We start from the raw sequence: 19879 nt of genomic DNA, 5'->3' as shown, positions 1-19879 counted from the left end.
ATATGATATGCCCAGAGAAATAAACTAACATGTGATTAAAATGACATTTAATCTTCATGAATATTTGCAATAAAATGAAACCTTTAATCTGCAAATATTTATTTTTCTATTTAGAGTTGGAAGCATGGTATTTAAAAGCAGAGAAAATGGGAAAACCAGCCGTTAATTTGGCTTTTAAAATGCACTTCTATTTGCCAGCTGTGGAGTGGGTAGGGCTATATTCCCTCAGTTTTCTGGGGTAAATGTTTGCATGTTTGGCAGAGAAAAATACTCTTAATAAATGTAATAAATAATTAATTCTGGCCGGAAGCATTGTTTTCATAACGAGAAGGCCTCCACCGTTGTGATGTCATCTCTACTTTGTCTTGGAAACATTCCCTGGAACGCAGGTGAAGCCTCTGAGTCTCTCTGAGACCCGGTGTCTCACGTGGTAAATGTATGTTTAGTGACAAAGTGTAATGATTGTTGACCAGGGGACCTGGATTTTATCCTGACTCTGTCTCTCATTTGATTTTGGGGGAAGCGTTTCTAGTCTCTCTGGATGACAGAGTTTATCACACACATGCCTGGTTTCCTCAGCTCCACTCACGAAGGAGCCCTTTTGACTGATGAGAACTTCCTTGGGAGCCATTTGTAGCATTTTTGCCAGTTTTTTCCCCATGGTTCAGATATAATAATTTTGTCCAACCCCCCCCCCCCAGACCAAATTTTGAAATCGCAAAACCAAAATTCCGATTAAAGAGGAAAGACAGTCAGAAATTGATCCACAGAACAAATCCTTCAACCAAAACAATAGGCTCTGGGGCTCTATGGCAAATGCAGATGGTTCTGGCAGAGAATCCTCCTGGGTCTGTATCAGGACTGACTTTGCAGGGTCAGGGCAGCAGTGACAGAGTGTGTATGTGGCAGAGGGGATTGCCTGTTTCTCAAATATTCCCAGAGGAGAGGGAACTTGGTGGGTCGCCACACATGCATTTGCCTCTGCTTTTTAGCTCATGCAGAATCTCTATGGGTGACTGTACTGAGGATTCCAGGAAGGAGTTGGGCAGAGAAGACAGGAAGACGAACCGCTCAGATGACACAAAATTAGCAGGCTCGCTACAGCTCACCTCTGTTCTTGCATTGGGTCCTCAGAAGACCGGTGGACCTAAGCAGGTCAGGTCTCCCTGAGGTCTGCAGGACTTTCCAGATGCCAGTCTCTCCTGGGCCAGCTGGGGCAAGCTTCTGTGACCCATTGGAGACGGATGGGTAGAGGGCATGCGGCCTCCATGTGTCTCCCTCACTGGTGCCCGCAGCCGTCCCAGGAAAACACCCTTAGGCTCTGTCTGAAGCAGCAGTCAATGGCTTCACTGGCAGCAGGTGGCAGGTCCAGCCTCAAAAAGTTACTAAGTTGTTCTCCAGGATCTCACAGTATCTTGAGGGATGCAGAAACATTATGGATTATTTTTGAAAAATAGGGTCCATGAATTCCCTTATGAAAAAAACAATGCCATGAGAAACTGTTTGAAAGTAAATCTTCCTACAGACCATGGAACTGTGATCTTCACAGGTGCAGACTCACAACCTGTAGGGTCTTCAGAGACATCCTGGCTTCCCAACTGCTGCCATGGGCAGGGTGCCCCTAACCCAGTGTCACAATCACAATTGCAGCTGATGGGCCAGTCTGACCCAGGGACGCTCCATTCCAGGAAAACCCACCTGTCACAGAACCTTACGTTTCCAACTCATGACAGCATTGCATATGTTTAAGCAGCTATTTTTAAAATTTAGCTGTGTGCTTAGTAAATGCTTTAAACTTTACATTTGAAAACAGTAAGAATTATTTTAATTCGTGCTACCTTTTAAGTGTTGACTGGATTCTGCTTGGAAGGATCTGGTTTCCGGAATCCCATTCAGGCTGTCTTACCCTGCACTTGGGTAGCTGTTCTCACATGGACGATGAGACACACAAACACTAATACAGGAAAGTCCTGCTGACGACCTCGGCTCTGTAGCCACTCTGCAGAGCTGATGAAGTGCGCACTGGAGGACAGAACCACGGCCCCCCATGGGCCTCAGGGACCACGTACTCTGCTGTCCATCCAGAGGGCAGAACCGGAGGTGACCAGCCGGAAGCCAGCTCCCCCCATGAGAATGCCTCTTGATGGGGACAGAGAAGCAGAGTGGGCACGTCCACCTTGCTTTCCCACAGCCTCCCTGCCCCCAACAAAGAATCACGTTAGTCTGCTCTTTTAAGCACGTCCCTCACCTCCTCCTGTTCAAACACAAAGTGGGCATAGGGCCACCTGCTCCGTGCCCACCATGCTTTTCCCGGCTCCCACTCCCACCAACACCCTAATACCTCAGCCCTGCTTCTCAATGTCTGAGGAACACCTTCGTGTCCCACATGATAGGTGTGACACGAACGTCTCATCTCCCCGTCTAGGATGTACCATCTTTGAGAGCTCATGCTCTAGCTTATTTATTTTTTAAAAAATGGTTAAGGTAAAATTCCCATAACACTAAAGAAAACATATTAATAAAAGTGAACAATTGAGTGGCATTTAGTCTATTCACAGTGCTGTGCAGCCACCACCTCCATCTAGTTCCAAAACATTTCCACCACCCCAAAATAAACCCCTGTTCATTAACCTGTTCCTCTCCATACTGCCTCCGGCCTTGGGACACCACTGATCAGCTTTCTGTTTCTACGAGTGTATTTATTCTGGATATTTTATATAGGTGGAATTGCACGATAAAGTAGTCTTTTGTGTCTGTTATTAGATGTGCTATTCACAACAGCCAAAAGGTAGACACTACCCAAATGTCCATCAACAGACAAACAACCTGGAATATACTGGGATACAATTTCAGTTCTTCTTATGGCTGAATAATATTCCAGTATATGTATTATATTGTATATATATGTACACATACATATAACACACACATATATATATATGTATAATATTCCAGGATATATACTACATACATATTCTGGAATATCATCCAGCCATAAGAAGGAATACTATTCTGACACACACCACAACGTGGGCTCAGTGATAGTAGCCGACTTATTTTTTGAAATCCACAGCCTATCATGGTGCCGGGTAAGATCCATAAATATTGGCTGAACATGTGATATATAGATAATGGAGTTTACAAAATGATCCTTTCATTGTAATCTCTCTGACAATTTGTCTGACGTGAGATGAACATCATAATACTATTTTTGATATGTATGCTTATATATTTGGTTCAGTTGGCATTCAAGAAATTTCCAGCGTGCTAATGTGTGAGGGTTCCCTAAGTCTTCCCTCTTCCCAATATCTTCTTGGCTTGAACTTGGCACCCAAATTGGGACATGCAAAATGAAAGTGGCCATGTGGAGCCATTCCTCTTGTGAATAAGAGTGGCACAGAGCAGAAACAGGATCCATTTCGGAGTAGCCCGTCCACTGATGAGGCTCTGACTTCTGAGACGTTTATATTCCTGACTCCGCAGGCAGAAGCAGTAGCCCAGCAGCTATAGTGCTGGAATGTTCTTGGAGAGCCATCATGATAGTTTTGTCCAGCTTCAGTTATTTTCCATAAATAGGATATACCATATCGATGAAGAAGCATACCTGTGTCTCTACCATAATTCATGAGACTCAAGTCTGGTTTGACGTTCTCCACAGTCTTTAAGACAATTTTCATCCCCTTAGGAAGGATAAGGAGACAGGAAGCTTCCAAAGCTTTTTCACCTGTTCTTCTTAGTGTCAGAGTGTGGAATGAGACAAAAAGGCTTGAAGAAAGAAAATACTGATACTTTTTGCGCAAGTTTAATTTAGAAAAATTGTCTCAGAATGATTTGCTTAGGCTTCTCCTGATCTCTTTTGGTCTCAAGTTCCTAGAGTCTGTTTTAATGTGTGTTCCTTTATTCGAGTTAGGGATGAAGACTCCCCCAGGAGGGTTTGCAGTTATGTCCCTGAGGATGGGCCTTACAGCATCACAGAGGAGGAGACTCCAAATGAGACACCAACAAAACCACCCCTGGCAATAAACAGGGATATCCACCACCTTTCCACCCTTTTACTATAGTAGATTATGTCAAGCCACCTTTGATGGACTCTTCATTTTCAATTTACCAAGGTGCTGGCATCTAACTGCAAGCTGAGGTCTCACCAAACATTGCACGCTCTGAGGAGCTATGATTTTCAAATGGCCCTCCCTAGAACTCAGATTCCCTGGGAGCTCTCTGGGCTGCCCTGGAGAACGGGAGGCACTGTGAGCAGAGCCGGCACACCAGTCTGTTTCTGCCTGGGGAGCCCTGTGTGATTTACTCTGAGAAGCCGTTCTACGGTTGTCGAAGCTCTGAGAGCCAGCCCTGGGGTGGATCAGGTGGAGGTGACGGTGGGGACCCGGACGTGCAGTAGTTACCTGTCTGTGGAGCCAGGCCTCACTTTCATCCTCGTGTTTCTGAAATGAAATAAGAGCATTAGACAAGAGGGTTTTTTTTTCCCCCCATGTATTGTGTCTGCAACCAACAGTGCAGAAAACAATTTGGCTTCACCTACACAGTGGCTGCACAAGCATCACACGGCTGCCATGCCAGCTCCGGGAGGAGGTAATCCCAAGCTCTCCTGTTTGTCTCGTGTGTGGCTCAGAGCCGAACACAAGTGTCCTCAAATGAGAAAATGCCACACTATCCCTAGCAACAAGGACAAACGCGTGGTGGGAAAGCACCCTCTGGAGGAAGATGGCGCGTGTACCAGGGGGCGGTCATCACTGCCCGTGCATGTGTCCATCTAACAGTGAACCTCAGGCTACACTGAGTCAGAATGTGTGGACGTTATGTCCAGATCCCATTCTGGAACACTGAGTAACACTCCTGGTGGACCAGAAACCCTTTCAAAGGGGCTAAAGCATATAGGAAAAGTAGGTCTCACAGTGGTCTGTGGAAAGGTGCAAACAAAGAAACACAAAACCCCCAGACACCGAACTCAAGCTGTGCAGCACACATGTGTCATCCGAAGGCGCCGTGGGCCTGGTGCTTGTGCAGACTGGACCTCTGGGCCCCTGGAGCAGGCCTCTGTCATGGGTTATAGCAGGAAGCAGAATCTGCTGCTGATACTCAAGGCTCAGGGGCATGGAGAAGTTACAGATTACAAGCCATTTTTAGCTGCCTGCTTTGTATCCTCTCATTCCTTCCTTCCCCTCAAGCAAGCTCATCAGAATAGCCTGGAATCTGCCCCAGCTTAGATAAAAGGTCACGCAAGACTGACCACCTTAGAAAGGAATCACAGTGCTTAGGATCACAGTGACAGCTGCTGTGTTAGGAGCATCTCAAGAAAATAAGCCTGCAAGCCTTGGCCCCCCTCAGCTGGGAGATAGAAACTTAAGATCAAAAAGGGCTTTCTGAAAGGTCTGCTTGAATGTATTAATCGATTTTATTTGATTTTTACAAAACTCGCCACAAGGGGACCTGCTTCTGGGGGCCCTGATGGAGCAGTGTGGAGTGGGGAGGTCCCATCCCATGGCCCACGGATGAGCTCAGTGGGCCGCCTGCCTGCTCCACCCGGGCGGCCTCTCTTAGACTTGATTTTTCCTTTGTTTACTCTTTGAGCATTTTAATTTTCTTTCCCCTACGTTTACCTCCTCTCATTACACACTGAATCAGCCTGAGGCTCCTAGAAACACGGCTGGCCCCACCAGCACCTGCGGAGGGACGCACGCCTGGAGCCCGCTGGGGGAGGCTGTCGGCGGGGTCTGGGGAAAGGCAGGGCCCCTCCTCTCTGAGCATCAGCTGCAACGAGGACGCTCACTTAGGTGACAGCGGTGAGCGCGGATAAAGGGAGCGACACTCAGGGAACTGTGGACGGCGTCCAGGTGCCAGGCACGGGGTGACTCCGGCGATTCACGGATGGGTTCGGCCAGGTCTGCGGCAGCGCCTGCATCAGCCACGAGGTGGCAGCCACGCCGGAGCCGGGACTGTGCCGCAGGCGCCCCGCAGCAGCTCGGCGGCCGGTCCCCACGTCCCAGGCCAAGGGCTGAGACGACGCTGGCGCCGCCTCGGGCGCGTCTGGCCATTGGTTCTTCACCCGTTCCCCTCGCAGCCCCACAGCCCGCGTACCTTTGTGCAGACCCCCGTGGTGGCGTCGCAGAGGGTGAGGATGGACACGTTCTGCGCCCGGTTCAGCCAGGTCACGGCGACCTTGGTGCTGGTGGCCCACTTCACCATGGTGACGTAGTACTCCCTGGAAACGCCAAGCACAGCATGAGTAGCTTGGCAGGACTCCCGCACGACAGAAGCCAGGGGACCTGCCGACCCCAGCCCCGGACACGGGAGCCAGGGGCTGGAGCGAGTGGTGACACAGCCAGCCTGCGAGCTTCTGAAATCCGGTTTATCAAGAATCTGCACTGACGCGGGACTCTGAGGGGCCGCCCAGTCACTACCTCGTGCTAAATACACCCAAAGGCACTGGGAGTTGCCTGTCACTGCGTGTGGCTGCCCTGGGGGTGAGGGGCGTGGGGGCTGCTCCGTGGGTTTTGAGGTCACGTCTCTCCAGCTGATGCCTTGACTTTCACACCGCAGTACCAGACAAACGCACACCTAACCACCTGATCAGGACAGCGAGGGCTCCGGGGAGGCAGGACAGAGAAAGGGCTGGCGGGAGGCTCCAAAGAGTGACACAGGGTGAAAAGCATCCCAGCCTGGGCTGTTGAAGGCTCCATTCTCTAATTCCTCCTCCTTAAAGATAAAATACCCAGGGACACTCTCTAGCTAATTAGGGAAATTGGTTCATGGCTCTGGGCTTCAGGCAAACTTGGTTTGATATCTAAGGGTCATGCGCCTGATTCTGCCCAAACCTGAAACTACCACAGGCTCTGTGTGGCTCTCTACTTAGCCTAAGGGGTACTGGGACTTCTGGGAATTCATCCAGTCACGCAGAACCCTCCAAAAACCAGATTAAAAAAATACAATTTTACATTTAAGAGGAAGAAGAAAGTGTTCAGAAAATTAATGTCCCCAAAAGACTGTTCCCAGGTGAATCCCAGAATGTTCTAGAAGCCCGCTAATGCGCGTTCACTCACTCACCCCTTCTCTATCTATAATGAGATCTACTGTTCAGAATGATTACTTTGTGGTCTTACAAGATCTTTTATCACTAAAGACAGCAGTACATTCACTAGACAATTCCTGGCCAGTGGGAGAGGGACCTCACTACACTTAATAATTATTTTAACAGAAAGGACTAAGTAGCAAGTGCCTTGGCTGGAGCCTCAGTTAACCAGGAGATTCCAGTGCCGCATCTCCCCCATTTCCCGCACCTACTTGTTAATCAAGGTTCTTAATAACTTGACATAAATCAGGACCATGTGGCAAACAAGAGGAACAGTGGCAAGCCGGTGAGGGCCTGAGACAGGGGGCCGCTGGTGCATGGCCCGGAAGGGAGGTCTGCAGCTGCCCACTGTGGTCTTGGGGAGTCCCTGAGGACTGGGGTGGTGAGGAGGCACACAACCCAAGAACACAGGAGGGGTGCTCAGCTGTAATCCAGCTGTCATGCCTTTCAACCTGCTCCATTTCTGTGATGTCCGAAACGTGTTTGTTTTTCTTCACACAATATGCGCCCCGCACTGGCCTGCCCTGGAGCCTGGCCTGCCTGTCCACAGGGGCCATGCTCTCTCCCTGCTCTCCATCCTGGCCCTGGCACTGAAAGGTGGCACATCCTGCTAGCAACATTCACCAAAGGTCCTGCTTTGCTCTTTCATGGCCCAAAGGTGGGGACAGGTATGTATAATGAAGAGATTTGGTCATTATTTACAATCATAAGGAAAAAATGTATTTCACTTTTGTCCTTAAATACAATTCAAGGTCTGTGCCTAGCTCTTGCTTCACATGGAACACTTTTATTTTTTAATGATGTTTTAACTGGACTTTGAGTCCACACTGGAGGATGCTGAAGAGAAGCCGTGGGGACGGACGTGTGCGAGAGCCACATGGGGACTGTGGTTGCAGATTAAACGTCCACATCGGGGGCAGTAGTGAAGCCACAGGGAACCCTGCACTTACTCCCTCAGCAAACACATTTCATCTGCATGCAATTAAGAAAGAAGAAGTAAGGTCTCCTGGAATGACTATTTCTTCCCCTTATGTCCTTCATACTAATTAGGAAGAATGCTGCTTTTGTTCTCAACTGTTGGAAACATTCATTCATCCTATGCCTCTTTCTGCTTTTTATAGTGTTCTTTTGTACAAATAATCTTCATCTAGGCCAAATATGACTACACACTATTCTCAGTTTTTCTATTTCTTAATTTGGAAGTGAAATGTTATAAATGAAAAGGAGATGGATGCAAGCCTTCTCTTGATGCCTCTGGAGCAAATCATGCTGGAAATGTCACTAGGCTGAGTACAACTGGATGGAGCCAGGGGGCTGGGGTGTGCAGCATCAACAGCAGTGAGACGGCCCACGGAGCCATGGTACTGTTCCTGCTTAAAGCTCGTGGCCACAAAACATGGACACACAGTGACAAGCCTGCTTCATGGCTTTAGAAGGAGGCGAGGATGTGTTACTCTGGTGTGGTTTGTTATTTTCTAGAAGTAGCAACCACACTGTTTCTTTATTCAGAGTCTGATATGGTTTGGCCATGCCCCCACCCAAATCTCACCTTAAGTTGTAATAATCCCCACATGTCAAGGGCCGGGCCAGGTGGAGATAATTGAATAATGGGGGTGGTTTCCCCCATGCTGTTCCCATGGTAGGGAGTAAGTTCTCACGAGATCTGATGGTTTTATAAATGGCAGTCTCCCTGCACACACTCTCTTGCCTGCTGCCACGTAAGATACCCCTTTGCTCTTCCTTTGTCTTCCAGTATGATTGTGAGGCCTCACAGCCATGTGGAACTGAGTCCATGAAACCTCTTTTCTTTCTAAATTACCCAGTCTCAAGTATGTCTTTATTTTATTTATTTATTTATTTTTATTGTTATTATTTTTTGAGACAGAGTCTCACTTTATTCCCCAGGCTGGAGTGCAGTGGCACAATCTTGGCTCACTGCAACCTGCATCTCCTGGGTTCAAGCAATTCTCGTGCCTCAGCCTCCCAAGTAGTTGGGATTACAGATGTGTGCCACCACTGCCTAGCCAATTTTTGTGTTTTTAGTAGAGATGGGGTTTCACCATGTTGGCCAGGCTGGTCTCAAATTCCTCACCTCAAGTAATCTGCCAGTCTCGGCCTCCCAAAGTGCTGGGACTACAAGCATGGACCACTGTGCCCGGCCTTGAGTATGTGTTTTTTAGCAGTGTGAGAACTGACTAATACAAGGCCCCAAGTAAAATGTCCAGTTACATAAAGTGAGTGCCAGATCATCTCTTTCTTCCCTCCCTTCCTCTCCTCTCTCCATCCTTCCTTCCCTCTCCCTCCCTCCCTTCTTTCCTTCCTTCTCTTAGTTTGTAATATGAGGCTGTTTTACTGAGGAGAAATATAATTGTACTAAAAATTAGGACCGTTAAATGTGGACCCACTCTGCCTCGTGGATCATCCCTGGGTCGAGGGGCAGAATGTGGCTCACCTCAGAGGCCTGAGAAAGCCTTGGTTCTACAACTAATTTTATACGGTGCTTCAACCCTCAGTTTCTTCATTTGTGTAATACGAATTTTTAAAGCCTGGTGGCGCCCTTAGAGATGTTATGGTGATGAAATACAATGTGAAATATTTTTAAAAACCCAAAACAATAAACACTATTTAGGGAATTTATAAAGATTATATAATAAGATTTCTTTTTACATACATGCATCCATAAGGGCTCCACCTCTATGTAAGGAAGCCGTGATTCTCACGTTTTGGGCAGTTCTGTGCCTCTTCTAACCCTGTTGCCATTTATCATTAAGCTTTTGGGCCCCTTCTGCCGACCTGCCCTGAGAGATTGACGCTGCCTCATGACCCGCATAGCAGCATCTCATCTCTAGTCAACATTTCCTAAGTCCGTGAGTTGTATCCATGACTACGCCTGGTGCCAAATACATTTTATTTTTTATGTATTTTTTAGATAGAGTCTTGCTCTGTTGCCCAGGCTGGAGTGCAGTGGCATGATCTCAGCCCACTGCAACCTCCGCTTCCTGGGTTCAAGCAATTCTCATGCCTCAGTCTCCCAAATAGCTGGGATTACAGGCGCCCGCTAGCACGCCCAGCTAATTTTTGTATTTTTAGTAGAGATGGGTTTCACCATGTTGCCAGGCTGGTCTTGAACTCCTGACCTCAAGTGATCCACCCACCTCGGCCTCCCAAAGTGCTGGGATTACAGGCATGAGCACTGCACCCGGCCCCAAATACATTTTAGTTATTTTCTAAAAATCAAGTCGGTGTATAAGGGTGAAGCATCACCACCAGCAGGGCCGTCTGGAGGGTGTTCCAGCAGCTTTCCGGGGACAAGGCAGGCACCTCGCGAGGAAGCGACGCTTTGGAAAAAAGGACCTTCTTTTGCTCTATAAGGTTTGTAGTCACACTTTTGCTGCTGGAAGGGGAAATAAAATATTTACTTGCTCACTGACGCCTCTCCGAAGCAGAAATCCCTAGGTAGAAGAAGTGAAGCTGTCCTCACTCCTCATACATTTTCCACTTTTCTTAATTTCAAAGTTGTGAGGCCAGACAGCTGCACAGAGAAGAAGTGGAACAGATCTGACTGGATGGCTGACGTCAGGACCAAGGCTGAGCCTCACCGCACGGCTGCGGTCAGGGCCAAGGCTGAGCCTCACCGCACGGCTGGGGTCAGGGCCAAGGCTGAGCCTCACTGCACGGCTGGCGTCAGGGCCAAGGCTGAGCCTCACGTCAGACGTTCTGATTCCTTATGGGGAGTGTCTGCCTGGGTGTCACAAACAGCACAACACATACCACATCCGGTGTGGACTCTTCAGACAGAGGTCTCCAGCAGGCAGTGGTGCCTGGCCAGCAGAGGGAGACAACCTTTACTGACTTTGTGTTATGTCTAAAAAGACACACAGAAATGATGAAAAGTCACAGTGCCATCAGAAATGAATGTTGAAAATCTCTCACTGCAACACAGATGGCACTGGTGAAACCAGGCAAGGTCTTGCCCAGTTTCTTCCCTGTAGGAAACAGGACAGCCCCAGCCATAAGAATGCAGAAGGAAAAGGTTTTTCTCTTCCCCACTGCATTATTCTTCCCTCAGAAATGCTGGGTTTATACCAGCCACAAATTTGGAAAGCCAAACTTTTGCTAAATGGGTGTTAAGGAATATTGTAATTTTTTCGTGTGTACTAATTTACTTAGAATGTCAAAGAAAAATCCTTGGTCCTGATGCCAGCCGGGCAGTGAGGCTCGGCCTTGGTCCTGACGCCAGCCATCCAGTCAGATCTGTTCCCCTTCTCTGTGCAGCTGTCCGGGCTCACAGCTTTGAAATTAAGAAAAGTGGAAAATGTATTAGGAGTGAGGACAGCTTCGCTTCTTCTACCTAGGGATTTCTGCTTCGGAGAGGCAGAATTTTTCTTTGTTAGAAAAAAAAATATCAACCCAGCCCAGACAATCCATGCCAGATGCATATGGGTTAGACTGTCTTCCAGATTTACACCAGAGAAAAGCTCAATAGCACCTAAAAAGTCAGAGCGCAGAGTCAAAGGTGACTCTCACCCTTTGTCTGTGGCCAGGTATCAGGTGTGGGAGGCGCTGTCCTTCCTGGGGTGCGGAACTGTAAGGGTCAAATGGTGCAGAATAAAGAAAAGGGAAGTCACACTAAAAATAAAGAGAACAGAATTCTAAAAATCCAAGATGAGATCAAAAAGTGAGATGAGGGGGCTGCAAGGAAACTAAAACTAAAATGAGAAAAATTTGGGTCAGGAAAATTGAGGAAAATGTGGGAGGCTCTCCTAGAATGCAGAGGAAGGTGACGCGGAGGCATAAGGAAGAAGAAGATGAGCCTTCCCATCGGCTGAGAAGAGTAGTGCTTCCACAGAGAAACCAGAGTGGCTAGAGACACGATAACCAACGACAAAGAGGATGAGACTTCCGTGTAGGAAAAAAGACCCGAATGTGGAGACTAAAGGGATTTCCCACATTCCAGGGAAAATAATGAAACATCTAAATATGTTGTGCTAGAACCTCTGAGTTTTAGGAAAACAGAAATTCCACAATAATCTTGTAATAAGGAAATAAGTTTTGATAAAGCATCAAAATTCAGGCTAATCTGAGGCTTCTCCACCTTTCTGTCTATTGCTAATACTTAATGTTTAATATTTCAATGTGTTTTATAACAACAAACATATTTTTGTATTAAAGTGTATCTTTTACTTTTTGTTTTGTTTTGTTTTGTTTTTTGAGGCAGAGTCTCACTCTATCACCCAGGCTAGAGTGCAGTAGCACGATCTCAGCTCACTGCAACCTCCGCTTCCTGGGTTCAAGCGATTCTCCTGCCTCAGTCTTCCGAGTAGCTGAGATTACAGGTGTGCACCACCACGCCTGGCTTATTTTTGTATTTTTAGTAGAGACGGGGTTTTGCCTTGTTGGCCAGGCGGGCCTCAAACTCCTGACTTCAACTGATCCTCCAGCCTCGGCCTCCCAAAGTGCTGGGATTACAGGTGTGAGCCACTGTGCCTGGCCTTATCTTTGACTTGAATATATTCTACACTGACTTAGGAAGGCAACTCAAAATTAATGGCTCAAAATTAGAAACTCAACATGTAAAAAAAAAGTAATCTCTAAAATTAGTTCATCCATAGCTAGTTCTAAACTACTATTGATTTGATTATAAATTCAAATTAAGTGATAAAAATAATATAAAGAAATACCAGGCAAATAGTTTGTAGAATCATAAGCATTTAGTAAATTACAAAAAGAAGGCTAAAAACAAAAGGTGGCAGAATTACACATGATGAAATAAAAGGATATTATTTAGGAAAAAGGAATAGAAACACTTATGTTTCTGGAATAAGAGAAAAGACATGGTAAAGTTTTAAAAACAGTGATCAGTTTGGAAAGAATTGAATTTATTATATTTAAGCTTCATAACAGCAGAGACCATACTCACCTTATTCATTTCTATATTTTTAGCACCATAGATAGGGCTTCATACATGGTAAATACTTAATATTGATTAAAGAAATGAATTTAATTTTAATAGTGAACCAATGAATTTCTTTTCAGTAGAGCATCAGATAAAATAATTCTGAAGTTCGCATATAAGAAGAAATGGATAGGTGGTTTTAAAAAGGAAGCATAGGGAAAGGGGATTTATTTTTAAAAGTTGCTAATAATAAGCATATTTCTGGAACCACCTGACATCTGACTGATGCAACCATCAGTAGTGGACGGGCATCCTTAATGCACACTGGTTTGTATGATAATTTTATACTTTATAATGATGTCATTCCAAATCAGTAGGGAAAGGAAGACCTCCATGATCGATGGTGTTGGCAAAATGGCTTAATTGTTTTTTAAAAACCCAAATAAATGAAGAATAAATCTATAGTTCCAGAAAAGAAATCTCAAAGGATAATTTATCAGATTTCTCACAGTAGTTACCTATGGGTAGTGTGATGTGCAATGACAAGGGATTGTTATTTTCTATACTGCATAGGTTACTTTTTAAATAAGAAGATGGTTATTAAGAAAACACTGGAAGTCTCCAATTTAAGTTAGTAGATGTATCACATTAGTTTGCTTTCCCTCCAGAAACCTAATTGCAATGATAATAAAGAAATAAAATATATCTACAATAATAAAGACAGCAGGGGAGGGCTGAGAGATTTCATGTTTCTGGAAGACAGAAAGTAGATAGAAGGGTCATGAGGGATGAGTCAGGCTGGAGGGCACAGCATCCTGGACACCTGCAGAGCTCAAACCTCAGAGAGATTTGTGGGGACTCAGAGCTCCAGGCAAAGCATCGTATGAGACTCAGAAATGCAGTTCAAACAGAAGGAACAATTGAAAGTCTGTGGATGAAATGGTGATAAATGAAAAGAAAACACATACATAGATATATTATTTCAAAATTCAAAAAGCTTTTGGAAAGAGAAAAGGTGATTTGCAGAGGAGCAAGTATCACATTGTATTAGTTTATTCTCATGCTGTTATAAAGAACGGCCTGAGACTGGGTAATTTATAAGGAAAGAGGTTTAATTGACTCACAGTTCTGCAGGGTTGGAGAAGCCTCAGGAAACTTACAATGATGGTGGAAGGGAAAGCAAATCTGTCCTTCTTCATATGGTGGCAGGGAGAAGAGGCCAGGAAAGGGGAAAAAGCCCCTTATAAAACCATCAGATCACATGAGAACTCGTTCACTATCAAGAGAACAGCATGGGGGTAACTGCCCCCATGATTCAATTACCTCCCACAAGATCCCTCCCACAACACTTGGGGGTTATGGGAACTACAATTCAAGATGAGATTTGGGTGGGGACATAGCCAAACCATATCACAGACCAACATCAGGTTTATCTTTAGCATCTCAAAATGCTGGAAGCAATGGAGCTATACCCTCTAGCGTTGACGAATAAAGAGTTGATAAAAACACTACAATTCTACATACAGCTAAAATATTAAACGTGTGAAAAAAGAGACAGTTTAGGTATTCAAGAATTCAGAAAATTTACTTCCCTCACTCCTTTCTTAGTAGATCATCCAGAGAATGCACTCCAGACAAAAGAGGGAGTAAATCACGTGATCTACGAGATCTAGGGAACAGTTGCCCCAACATGAGGGAGTAATGTGGGGAGGTCCCAGGATGGCCTTAGTGTAGAGGTTGGAAAGAGTAGTCCAGACAATACCAGGGCTATGCAGGGCACTCAGAAACACAGATCTGGGGAAAAGGGCAATGCAACAGAATAACTGAGAGAATTTTAAAAAAGGAGAGAGAGGAGGTAATAAAATTAAATATTTCAGGTAAAAAAACAAAAGCAATTTAAAACTCCAGGAAAACAAAAAGAATTGCAATCACAGGGCACTCCTTAGCTCTATCATGAAAGATAATCACTTACTTATGACAAAGTAAATGCTATTTACTGATTTTAATGTTTTAGAATCAACCTATGGAAAAGTAAGGAAGGTTTAGTTATGATTACAGGACAGAGTGTAAATGCCATCAACCTCAATGATGCAAAAGTAAAAACAAAGATGCAGAAGTTGCTGTGTGGTAGGGACAGGAAAGGGACTTGTAGGAAAGGGAGGGAGACTAATCTCAGTTTACAAATTGGGGAGTTAAGAGTTCCTCTCTGTAGTTAATGTAACATGAAAAAACTTGTAATATTATTTAAGTGTAAAAAGGTAACTGACATAGAGGATAAAATCCACATATAAATGGAAGAGGTAGAATAGGTAGGAAAGTAAGAGTTCTGAATTTTTGTCTGTCATAAGAAGATAAATAATGAGATAAAAATTCATTTTAAAACAGTGAAATGTGCATATTGCTTAGTGATTTACCATATATGATGGTATATACCAGGAGAAATGTAAAAAGAGCAAAAAGTTATCTCCATCTGGGAGCAGGATGGGTTAGAAGGAGAGGGAAGAGACTGTTGTTTTTCACTATAGACTCCTCCGTATTATTTTATTTTTAAACACTAATATGCAATACTTTGATAAAAAAGAAAAGCAAAGTTAAAACTAAATAAAACTTAACAATAACAATGAATAAACCCATGGTGCCATGGAGAAATATTTCAGTGCCTCTGAATGAGGCTGAACCTATTGGCTAGCGCTCACTGGTACAGGGCGGAGATGTCCTTCCCCACACACCTGATCACAGCTGCTCTAGATGCTTCCAGTCAGAACAAGTTCATAAGAATGAGATTTTTTTTTCAAGTTCCTCAATAAATAAATTTAATTCAAAGAAAAGAAGGCAGGAAAGGTCACAGAAGCTGCAGGATATTTAATTAATAATGCCCACCCATTCATCTCATAAGGGGATGGAAATGATTAAGTCTTCACGAAGATGGCAAGATCAGATTAGACTGGTGTGTGGACTGAGGTAGGGAGCTGGTGATAGGACACAGAGAATCTGCTGCAGACCTGAGAGTTTGCTCTCTTTGTTCAGGGATCCTGGATGGAGCTCTCCAGAGTCACCCCCGCCTGACTGTGATGCGCATGGTGGTGGCTGACCCCATGAACTTGGGACAGGTAAGGGTCTCACGTACATTCTCAACAGAGACCAAGACCTGAGCTGGCTTTCTCACCAAGCGAAAACCAGACTGCCCTCTAACTAGAATCTATATCAGCACACTGAGTGTTCATTTTTTTCTGTCCTTTTGAAAAAAAACGAAGGAACAAGTACGTTGCTGTGATTTAACAGTGAAGTGTTTCTCAGAAAGCTGCTTGAGTGTTAAAGGCTCTGGTGTGCTGAGCTGTCTGTGGGCTTTGCTTGGAGAAGCTTCTGTGACTTCTGAATTTTATAGAAGGGTAGGGGTTTGGTAAGGTTTTCCTCAGGCAAGTGTCCCCACAGCTGGGGACGAGGTCTGGCTCACTCTTGCCCTAGGCCTCTCTCTCAGAGCCTCTTGTCCCAGGAGAACGGCGTGTTCACAGTGCAAGTTGTAGCTCAATTCCCTCCCTAGAGGCTGCTGTCGGAGCTTGGATATGCACTGTTCATGCCATGTAGGAGGTTCCATGTTGGGCATGAGGCTCACAGGCAATGAAACACACAGGACCCCTTGCAGCAACCTTCTCCAAGCAGGAAAGTCCCAGTGGTTCAAGCTGGAGCCAAAAACTCCCCTTTCCTTGTGCAGTTCCTCAGGTGTCTTTGCCCCTGTAGAAAATGATGAAAATAGGGCAGAGAAGAGCCATCTCCGACCCGATAGCCTCCAAGAAAGCCATGTTTGTCAGCCTGTCCTGTGCCCCTTCTCAGCCCTTCTGATTCCTGCTGCCTCCCTCACACGGTCCAGGCCAGGCCTTACAATTCTTCCTCATAGTCCTGGTTTGGTCAGGCAGGGAGTTCCTTGAGACAAACAGCAAGAAGAAGGAAGGGCTTCTACTCATGTGTGTTCTGTCCCAAGACGTGGGACCTGCGGATGCCTGTCAAATTCTCATGCCCCGAGTAAGACTGTCTCTCGAGGGGACAAAGGGAAGCACTGATCAGAGGGAGACTCTAGAGGAACGTTATAATGCCAGAACACTCAGTGTCAACAGAGGGCACAGTCATGAAAACGGGTCCGACTGCTGGGAGGCATCAACGTCTCACAAAGGGAAGTGGAGGGAGAACAGACTCCTGTGCTGTGGGAACGGCTGCCCGCTGCTGAGGGAGCCGCAATAGTGCCACACCCCACTGACCCATGCCGCTCCCTGTAAACCTATTGGTGTCTGCATGGGTGACACACCCCGTGTCATATATGGACATCATCGGCACCACCATGACTGTTCTCAGAAGGCACTGCTGCCTGGAAGGAAGCATGGGCAGAGACGAGAGAAGACCCTGCCCCTGTCCTGTGTGAGCTGTCCTGAATCCGCAGTAATCACAGGCAGTGTTGTCACCCTCGTCCAGGGAGGTCAGGCCACCCAGAGAGAGCAGGACAGCTACGAGGATGCCAGGCCTTTGTGGCAAAGTCAGGCAAAGTCCATGCCACTAGGGGAAGAAGCAGGTGGTAGAAACAGTCTTTACCTCCATCTCTAATGAGGCAAGTCAGGTTCTGATAGTGTGGTTCCTGTACCAGTAGCACCTGGGAAGGTGTTAGGAACCGCATGTCCTAGAACTTTGGGAGTCCAAGGTGGGTGGATTTCCTGAGGTCAGGAATTCAAGACCAGCCTGGCCAGCATGGTGAAACCCCGTCTTTACTAAAAATGTAAAAATTAGCCGGGCGTGGTGGCAGTTGCCTGTAGTCCCAGCTACTCAGGAGGCTGAGGCAGGAGAACTGCTTGAACCCGGGAGGCGGAGGTTACAGTAAGCCAAGATCATGCCACTGCACTCCAACCTGGGCGACAGAGCGAGACTCTGACTCAAAAATAAATAAATAAATAAATAACAAGAAAAAGAAAGGCAAACTCCCAGGCTTCACCTATACCCACTGAATCTGAAACTCTGGGGGTGGGGACAAGCAGGTCCTGCCTTAACAAGGCCCCAGGTGATTCCAATGCACGCTCCAGTGGAGAACTACTGACTGGAGATGAGCCATCCTCTGTCTGGCAGTGGGCGACCACAGGAGAATAACTCCAAGCGCTATTTAACTATAGATCTCCATTCCCAAATCTGCCCTTACTAAATGTTATTTGAATGGGTAAATGTATTGATAGGCAGGTAAAGTGCTTCAGAATAGAGACAAATTTGGTAGCAGTTAAAGGAGAGGAGAAAATAGGATTTAAAGTGGAATCATTTTTTAACACAAGGCTGGAGCTGGGTGCTGAAAGACGCCATCATCTATCTGATTGTCAAGATGAAGAGAGATATTGAAGCATTTTGATAATCACAGAAAATAGATGGTCATATTTTAATAATCATCAAAATTCCATTTTAAAAAGAGCATGATACCAAAATATTAACAGGAAGCGAAGATTCCTGGAAGAAATGCTACCAAATCTCTCTTTATTCTAAAGCACTGTGTCTGCCTACCAATGTACTGATACATCCAAGCGCATCTGGTCAGGGCTTGGCATGTGGGAGACATGGTTCCAGGTGCTGACAGTGCAGAGATGGGCAAACCACTAACTTCAGCACAGGGTGGGGACTGCCATGGATTATGTGGGGGAGCACGTGCAATGGCACAGCCTGGCTGAGAAAACGTTATTACGTTCCATGAATCCCTGGCCAAAGGTGCCTTCACATCAGAATATAGTGACTCTTCCTGGTGAGAAGCATATGAATTTTTTACTAGCCCATTTGTTGGCCATAAAATATTAATAGAGCATTGTCTCTGTCACAGGGATTCATGTGCTGTGATACTTCTTTGTGTTCCAAATCCTGGAAACTGTTCAGACAGTTGTGTGGCAGTAAAGGGCGAGGGGAACAAAGCCAGTTTATCTCATGAAATAAAGGGCCCACAGTTAACGCTGGTATTTTTAGCAAGGTTTACCCCATGGATTGAGCAGGGGCACAAAAATGTTATGAGAGAGGACATTTTAAAAAATGATGTGCTTTAATAGAGGGCACCCTTGAGCAAACTGAAACGATCCTAAATCCCAAGTGCTGCTCTACTAAAGTGTACAGTTCCACATTTGAGTATGCTCTTGGGCAGACACGCAGTTGCATGAAAACATCTGCAGGCAGAGTGCACTTGACAAAACAGAAAAGTGACGACTTAAGACAAATTACTATTTGATGTCCGTTTCCATAATTTCACTTTCCATGTAGGAGTAGACCATGCTGCCTTTCCCTTCCATCTCAAGGGCTGGCTATAATGCAGGGCCAGCTGTCAGAATGAGGGAGCAGGAAGCGAGAGGGTGTCACAGAGAACACACCTTAGGGACTGTGGCATCCTTTTCCAACAATTTAATACTTTGAACATGAAGAGATCTAGTGAATAGGAGTGGTGGGGGTAAGCCATGTTGTCCTTTTCCCACCCATTCATTTTCACACACTCAGCACCCATCTATCTATTTGTCCATCAGTCTGTCCATCCATCCATCCATCCATCCATCCATCCATCCATCTACTGTTCATTCCTCTCACCCATCCATATATCCATCAACCATTTATCCATTTACCCATCTAGCCACCCATCCATCCATCATCCCTCTATCCATTAATTCATCCAACTATCCATCATCCATCCATCCACCCATCCATATATTCATCATCCCTCTATTCATCCACCCACCCATCATCCATCCATCCACTCACCCATCATCCATCTATTCATCCACCCATCCATTCATTATCCATCTATCCACCTATTCATCTATCTATCCCTCTACCCATCCATCATGCATTTATCCATTCATAATCCATCCCTCCACCCAACCAATCATCACCCATCCATCTATTCA

General features: G+C 45.7%; 1 protein-coding gene across 9 annotated transcripts in view; it reads right to left on the bottom strand.

Moving 5' to 3' along the window:
* Positions 1–19879, bottom strand: part of DPP6 (dipeptidyl peptidase like 6) — a 1166688-nt gene that overhangs the window by 93989 nt on the left and 1052820 nt on the right. For all 9 annotated transcript variants that reach the window (XR_004058085.1, XM_030933144.1, XM_030933145.1 and 6 more), the window contains 2 exons: positions 6094–6217; positions 4401–4439 (listed from right to left, as the gene is read on the bottom strand). Coding sequence is in view for 8 of the 9 variants with exons in the window: in XM_030933144.1 (XP_030789004.1) it covers positions 4401–4439; positions 6094–6217 (163 nt within the window). In the remaining variant the exon portion in view is untranslated. The remainder of the gene's footprint in view (positions 1–4400; positions 4440–6093; positions 6218–19879) is intronic.

The sequence above is a fragment of the Rhinopithecus roxellana genome, chromosome 6 (genome assembly GCF_007565055.1).
Source record: "Rhinopithecus roxellana isolate Shanxi Qingling chromosome 6, ASM756505v1, whole genome shotgun sequence".
NCBI lineage: Eukaryota > Metazoa > Chordata > Mammalia > Primates > Cercopithecidae > Rhinopithecus > Rhinopithecus roxellana.
This window is presented reverse-complemented; position numbering and strand designations above follow the sequence as displayed.